Genomic DNA, 8,222 nt, shown 5'->3' with positions numbered 1-8,222 from the left:
GATATTTTATTGGCAGACTTTGGGCCCTTAGTAGAAGCTGTCCACCCCACAGTATAGCCATCTTCTCATGTCTTCTTCCAGCAGGATAACACACTATGTTCCAAAGCTCGAACTACTTTCTTGTACATGACACTTAGTTCATTGTACTCAAATCACAAGATCTCAGTCCAAGAAAGGACCTGTGGGATGATGTGGAATGGAAGATTAATCTCAGAGTAATATTTCCAAGCGTGGTTGAATCTGCGCTGCAAAGAAAGCAGCTCTGAAAGCAAAAGAGGATCCAGCTTCATAGTACCAAGGTGTGCCTAATGAAATGGCCAGTGAGCCTTTACAGATTCTGTGCTTGTCACAAAAAACTTAGTTACAAATGATTGCGAGAAGATGTCAAATTTGACGCAAGGGGGCCTTTCATTAATGTCTGACTGACGGTCCCAAGCTTTACATTGAGAGTCAAGTAAAAATTCACCACATGGCCCAAACGGAAAAAATAAATAATAAAATAACTGCTGTTTTTCATTTTCAGCACAATGAATCTTATGTTTCACTAACAGCAGGCTTTGATACGACATCTAGTACTATGTCTTGTCCTATTAGCTGTGTTTTAGTTGGCCTGCACCATTAAAAATGCTTTATTGGTAACAGACTGCAAGCAATATGTTTGCGCTGCACCTTTGGATCACATGGACTTAAGGTTACAAACTTTAATATGATTGTGATCTTTCGTTGCTTCTTGCCCCTTCAAGTTTGAATTGTTTGCTCCCCTTTAGCATATTTTACTTTCTGTTGAGCAATGACAGGTTCTTGTTTAAACAGATACAAACATACTTTCACAGGAAACTAAATAAAGCGCCTCTGCCTGTGTGAATTTCAGGTTTGTGTTTGAGGATTAGATTTCCATTTTTCTGCCAGCAGCCATTGAGGTGCCTTTTTTTTATTTAGCTTTGAACTTTTTTGTAAATTTTCTTGGCTTACCTAGACAAGTTTGAATTGTGTGCTCAGCTAACTTTTGCCTTTGGGTATAACACTCTGTCATGGAGATACTGAGCCTAATGTAAACAGACTAAGAGTGCACTGTTGCCTTGTGCAGTATAACAGCTGAGATCTGTCCTCACAGTCCATTTAGAGTGGCCGTTCTGATGTCGAACTGGAATTGCAGATATTGACATTTCAGTCTGAGACAATCGTTTTACTGTTTTAAACTCAAATGCTTTTGAAATTAATCCAAGTAAGTAACTACCATCATTTCGGGTTAGATTGGGGTTAGGATTAGGGTTTGGGTTGGTCTGAGACTTACTAAGAAAAATACCTCCAAACTGACCAGTTTTTGTTCAGTCACAGCAAATTAAATAAATAAATAAATAAAAATACAAATTCTGCGTCAGACACAAGTTTCCATAGTCAGCCGGTCATATGCAGGTATGTTGATATATAAATAAACATGATGTAAATTTACTGTTTAAGCTTTGGTGCTCTTGTGCAGTATGTCTTCTGTATTAAAGTCTAAGTTTGAAAGAAACAAAACAATAAAAGGAAAAAAATATTTCTTGTATGTCTTTGCATGACAGTGAACCATACTCTAAAAGGTGGGCGTTGCTACAACGAGGCTACAAATTCTAAAACATAGATTTTAACACAGGCATCTTCAACCCAGTAGGACAGAAGATCTAAACTTAACACAAAAAGTAACAAAATTCATGTTTGGTCAATTATTACTCTATTGTAAAGATGCTTCTTTACAATAAATCTTATACCGTTGGAAACCAGGTTTTTATTTTTCCTTAAACGGTGCCATCTTTGTAAGGAAAATTATAACTTGTGGGTTGCGCCTATGAAAAAATTCCATATTTTCTCTGTGAATGTCAAACACCTTGTTTCGTCTGTGCCGAATTGGATGATTACAGTCGAAACAAGACACACTGACAATTTAACAATTTATTGATTGAACAAACAGGGGCCTCTATTGCATGTGGAAGAACCATAAACAGCTGCAATGGCTTGCCACCTCCTCCTCATGCTGGTTACCAACTTGGTCAGCACCCCTTTCCTTCAACCGCTATTTGTCACAAGACAGCCAATGTGGTTGTGTTGGCTGTTAAGCCTTCAATGTCTTGTTTATATAACTAAGTTCATGTAACTGCCAAAGTTTAGAGGCAGTTGCCCAAGAGAGTGAACAGTGTTTAGAGTTGTTTGTTGTTGTTGTTTTATTCTTATTTTATGCAGTCATTTGTGTGAAGTTAGCTCTGTCACAATTAGAATATGAGTGAATTGAATCTTGGCTAAGACAAGTTTTTTCTCTGTAATGTTTGACTGACACAATCCGAAAGTTAGATTGAAAAAAGCTTCAGAGCACAGTTATTACGTTTTACAGGCAGAAATGAACCAAACGCAGACCTTTGACCACTTTTGCATTTGCTCAAAAGGTTTTGGGTGGAGTACTACTTTTTTTTTCACGCACGCTCATTCAAAGGAGTTTTAGCATGTATCTTCACTGTTAAATGTTCTTATTAATCTTATTTTAATAAACAACACTGTCATACGCAAAACTAGGGTGGCACTAGGGGTGTAAGAGATCATTTTAGGGTGGCACATGCCACCCCATGCCACCCTTCAAGATCCGCCCCTGGAAAGTACTCGCGAACATAACAACTGACTGTTAAATTTCCTTGAAACTATCACACCGGCATACACTTGTCTCCCGCACCCTGGTGTCCAAACTCACGGGTGTGTTCACACGCCAACTTGGTTGCGCTTCTCGTGGGCTGCTCAGCTCGTGCATACAGGGCCGTGCGGCCGATGTGAAGTCAAACAAACTATACGAGAGAACCTGCCACGCAATTGGTTAGCGTCGTGAAGACCCAGCTACGTCAGCGCCCTCCCATTCGCTTTAAGAAGAGGGCGTCAAGTCTCGCGGTTAGGCAATGTATTTGTCGTCACTCTTCACTGCCACGCTTCCAAACACGTTAGGCAGCTGTCATGGACCACATTAAAGATGGATGGTTTACAGAGTCTTGTACGCTATGGCCAGGGCAAGCAATGAGTCTCCAAGTAGAGGAGGTCCTCTACCACAAGAAATCCAAATTTCAAGATGTTATGGTTTTCAAGAGGTGAGAACAGTGAGGCTAACTTCACTTAGCTAACGCTGCTAGCTGTTAGCTGTGCTCGCACTGAATGAGCAACCTAGAGCATGATTTTTTTTTCCCCCAGATGGTTGAAAGATACGACGTTTTTTAAGCTTGGCTCGTGATTTGCATGTCATTGAAACTTTAGTGTAAACTTTAAGGGTAACGCTAGATTCATTTAAGTCGCGGTACATGTATTTGTTTAATGGTACTAAGCATGTGGTTACACATCTGAATCCTACGGAAGCTCTTATGTAAAAGTGATCCTGTTGCCTCATGCTGTGCTGTAATGCTACTTTCCAGCAAAACCTACGGAAATGTGCTGGTGCTGGATGGAGTGATCCAGTGCACAGAGAGGGACGAGTTTGCCTATCAGGAAATGATTGCAAACCTTCCCCTGTGTAGCCATCCTTGTCCTAAGAAGGTATTTCTCATAAATGTGAAACAACAGTACATTTTGGATATTTCCAGCTGTGACGGTTATATTTGCATTTTCACAGGTGCTCATCATTGGTGGCGGAGACGGGGGTGTGCTAAGGGAAGTGGTGAAGCATCCGCTGGTGGAATCAGCGGTTCTTTGTGAGATAGACGAGGTGGGAGCAACAACTCTGTTAATTTATGATGTAGGGATTGTCCTCTCTGCTGCCTTTTACATTTTTATGTTGTCTTCTCTTTAGGATGTGATTAATGTGTCAAAGAAGTTCCTGCCAGGGATGGCCAAAGGGTTTTTCAGTCCCAAGCTCACCCTCCACATTGGTGATGGCTTTGAATTCATGAAGCAGAATCAGGACGCCTTTGACATAATAATAACAGATTCATCAGACCCAGTGGGTAGGTGCTGCTTAAAGTCCCACAATCCTTGTGTGTCCAAAGAACTAACCAAACAACACAAATACGGGACACGCTTTAAGGAGGCAGTCTCAATTAGAATCTCTTTAATTGTTATTTCAGGACCTGCTGAGAGCTTGTTCAAGGAGTCTTACTACCAGCTGATGAAGGCAGCATTGAGAAGTGGTGGAATTATTTGTTCCCAGGGTAAGTTTATATTTCACTGGACTTGTGCATTAAAAGCTGGCTAATAAGTAACATTTTGAGTCTGCTGAAGATGTTACTGTTATTCAGTTAGTGAATGGATTACTTTCTGTTGAGTTGTTCCCTTCAGTAATGCCAAAAGATGGGAAAGTAACACTTTTTTTATTTTTTCCCCCCTCTCCCCGCCTCTTGCTTTTGTAACTGACAGGCGAGTGTCAGTGGCTCCATTTGGAGCTGATAAAGGAGATGCAGACCTTCTGCAAAACCCTATTCCCTGTGGTGGACTACGCCTACAGCACCATTCCAACTTATCCCAGTGGCCAAATTGGATTCATGCTCTGCAGTAAAAATCCTGTAGGTGTTAAACTGTCTTTCTCAGTTTGTCATCCACCACACTTCCCCAAGTGTTCTTGGATTGCCTAAAAAAATAAAATAAAATGCAGAAATGTTCCATAGCATAACAGTTTCTCCCTGATCATCCTTGTGCCTTGTTTGTTTTTTAGGAAACAAATTTCAGGGAACCAGTGAAAGCACTGTCAAAAGAAGAGAAGGAAAGTATGAGCCTTAAATATTACAACCCTGAAATTCACAAAGCGTCGTTCGTTCTCCCAGAGTTTGCAAGAAAGGTAAGTTGGTTTCAGATTTTAATAGTCTGTCCCACACTTGGGAGTGCAATCCACACAATGCCGAGGGGTATTTTCTGCATTTCACCTGGTGTCTTGTCTGACAGGTGCTCAGAGAAGCATGACCAGCAGCAAAGGGCCATGTGCATCCTTCAGCCAACCCTTAGAACATGGATAAACAACCTTTTTCGATGGCTTCTTGAACTCTACGTAGTTAAACGTCATCCCAAGATTTTCAGTTCAGAGAAAATATTGATTTTTGAGCCGGTCTTGCACACTCTTGTGTTGTCTTTCAGTTCTTCATGTAATTGTCTTATCTGCATTTTGTGAAGCAAACCTAACCTCATTCTGAAATGTTGTTTTTGTTTTTAACTCTGTTTTCTGTAAAACAATAAATTACACATAGCACAACATGTGTAATTGTTACATGGAGTATAGGAACCGCTCTACCATTTACAGGTCAAGTGAATAATACTTTGGCAGGTGGCTTCAATTTTATTGTGTCTGATTGGTGTATGTAATCCTCTACTGCACATTTATTTTGTGACCTTTTATTATTTTGATATCTTGTCACAATCATGGTTCAGAATACTGTCCACTACACAGAAACCCTATAGTGCCTGAAACTGGTTGTGCATAACCTACCAGTCTTATGGTCTCCTACTCAGAAGCTAAATGGAAAAAGATCCCTTTAAACAAAACGAAAAAGCACCTAATTGGTTTAGTTAAGGCTCAGCTTTGAGCGTCAGTTATCGAATACTGTAAAGAGATCACATTACATGCAAACTTAGAAATGTTACCAGAGCTGTCCAGTCCACGAATAGTCTTAACATATGAATTCATTATGCAGTTATAGCATGCAGCATTGGGTCTTGATTACTGGGTGTACTGTTTGTACTGTGTAAGAGTCTGACTGCAGGATGTGAGATCGTTTCTTTAAATGGAAATGTAATAGTTCAGTGATTTGAGCTAATGTAAGACATGATTTACTGTTAGCTATGGCTACCTTGACTCTTTACTGGGACATGGTGTTATACCTGAATGAATGAATTTGTCTTTTTTATAAGAATCATGAACTGTAATAAACTGGTAACGCAATATTAATGGATCAATGGCTGGGTTATGTTTTGTTTTTCGAGGTCTGCATTTTCCAACCACGCTTTCAAGGTGCTGTTTGCTGCAAATGGTGAGCAGGTTCTGTGGGAGCAGTGTAGTGTTGAGACACGTGCAGCTTTGGTATTCAGGCACCAGGTGGCATCCTTGAATCTTTTATGTTTTAGGCCTGTCTCCACGTTGGAATTATACTGCTGAAATTCTTTGAATTAGAGTAAAAAGCAGTCGGACCCTCTGAGCTGTTTAGTGTTTCATGATGGGAAGTGTCACTGTGGAACTTACCATTCAGTTGCGTCAACTCAAACTACTGTGCAAAAGCTCAGTCTTCACTAATATTTTTTTCATTTTTTATTATAATGGGACCAACCTGCAGTTCAGTGCTATGTTGTCACGCTGCTTTTACACAGGAGCTGTGCCCGTAGCTGGATGATAAAGATAATTTGTGCTTGTGAGTGTTAATACTGTAATATAGGAAATGAAGCACATCTCTATGGGCTTGTGTTGGCACCAATGAAGCGACAGCCATGAATTTTTAATTTGACTGGGTTTTAATCTCCATACCACAGGAACAAAACTTGGGAATACAATAGACTGACATTAAAATTTATTTCTTCTACAGCTAAATTGGTGGCTTATTCCCACGTGTACAGATTCACCTGTTTGTTTGATAACAAAAGCATAAAACCCTTATATGATCTGTGAGTCACTTAATTCTCAGCCATCTATTTCAGTTACTTGTTGAGGTGGTGACTCAACAACACGTAATAATGAAAATGGAGATTTTAATGCACATTAATGCAATCTTGGAGCACCTATAGTAGTCGCTGGGGGTTCCTTAAGTGTTTGAAGCCTCTTGCAGTGTCATCTGCAGATCCCTTTAAGCTGACGTTGCTGTATATTCCTCAAACACACTGAACTGCCAATATAACAATTTTTAACAGTCAGCTAATCTTTGTATTTGCTTTGGGCCACCTTCAGATCTGCAGAAATCAACCCAGAGACTGTTGTGGAAGCATGAGAAATCCATTTGAACATATCAAACGAGGCATACGGGAATACGAGCGCCGCATGTTCCCTGCCAGTAGCAAAACAGTGAATCCTGTAAACTCAACTTAACTGTGCTTTTTCATGAAACGTCTCACAGGTTGACAGCAGATTCTCACACACTTTTAAACAATGTCATCTCAGACAAGAAAGTATAATTAACTTCAGTGAGACATTTACCTCGTACACATTTTAAATATATATAGTATTAAATGTTTTGTTTTTTTGTTAAGCCATAAAATACAGTTTATGGTGTTCTTTGGTAAATAAGTTTATGTTATGTCACTATACTAGACCTATAAAATATTACTTTTTATGTAAGCAAACTTGATTAGTAGTTAAACCTGTGTAAAGAGTTGAGGAATAAATTTTTACTTATAATGTATGTTAATGGTATTGTGTAGAAAACCTCAGTGGCAGTTTTAGAATCCGTTTCTTGTGCAGTGCGTCTGGTATCCATTGTGAAGCAAAGGACATTAATTCGTTTTCGATTCAGAGACGCCACATGCATCAAATCACGGGGCCCATGTTAATGCAAAGATAACCACAAGATCCTTATGGATCAGCACTAAACTACTGAACACTGCTGCTTCCTTTTTAACAGCTATGCTAACTCCACGAGATTGGTGATGTGCATTTCCTGAAGAGATTTCGGCGAGTCAGTGCGAGTGTCAGACCGTTCAATTGCAATCTGCAGGTGTCAAAGAGGCATATAGAAGCAATATGACAGGAATAGGATTTTGCCCGGGGTAGGGTGCCAAACAGCGGCCTGTGTTGGGAGTGGAAGATAAGCTGGCTCATGGTCAATTTGTATCTCTTTTAGATCTACTTTGACTCCTGCTACAGGGAAATGTGGCCGCTTTATTTAAGTGCTAAGAATGGTTCAGGCATATCCGTTGGTATCACACTTTAGATGAGCTGTGGAATTGTCCGTCCACCTGTCTGACAGGTATTCTCTGAGATTGTCTATCGTAACTGCGAACGCATTAGTTGATGTCAAAACCTGGTAACGGGCGATTGACGTCGTCGTGCGCTGCAGATGTTTCCTCCCGATGAATCACATGTACGCAAGCCATCTCACAATTTGTCAAAAAGGTTAACTTTTAAACGGTTCCATTTGTTGTGTCCTGACCTCTTCATCTCTCCTCCTCTTTCATGCTCTCCTACACACCCCCAACGACATCCACACACGCGCGCACACCCTCCACCCTCCGTCATACACCCACCACCCTCTACGTCAGTGGCAAACACGAAGGGGGTAGAGGCGTATAAAAGAGTGAGGGGCTTTAGA

The 8,222-nt window shown here is 40.4% G+C and overlaps 1 protein-coding gene across 1 annotated transcript; it reads left to right on the top strand.

Annotated features, from left to right (window-relative positions):
- Positions 1–2,903: 2,903 nt before the first annotated feature.
- Positions 2,904–5,874, top strand: srm (spermidine synthase). Its single transcript, XM_005732934.1, has 8 exons — positions 2,904–3,104; positions 3,423–3,543; positions 3,620–3,712; positions 3,797–3,950; positions 4,071–4,154; positions 4,360–4,505; positions 4,655–4,777; positions 4,882–5,874. The coding sequence occupies exons 1-8, from the start codon at positions 2,974–2,976 to the stop codon at positions 4,897–4,899; spliced, it is 870 nt and encodes a 289-aa protein (XP_005732991.1). The 5' UTR covers positions 2,904–2,973; the 3' UTR covers positions 4,900–5,874.
- Positions 5,875–8,222: the final 2,348 nt, after the last annotated feature.

Source organism: Pundamilia nyererei, unplaced genomic scaffold, assembly GCF_000239375.1.
Source record: "Pundamilia nyererei isolate P.nyererei 1_Seehausen unplaced genomic scaffold, PunNye1.0 scaffold00049, whole genome shotgun sequence".
Classification (NCBI taxonomy): Eukaryota; Metazoa; Chordata; class Actinopteri; order Cichliformes; family Cichlidae; genus Pundamilia; species Pundamilia nyererei.
Note: the sequence above shows the minus strand (reverse complement) of the source record. Positions and strands in the feature narration are given on the sequence as shown.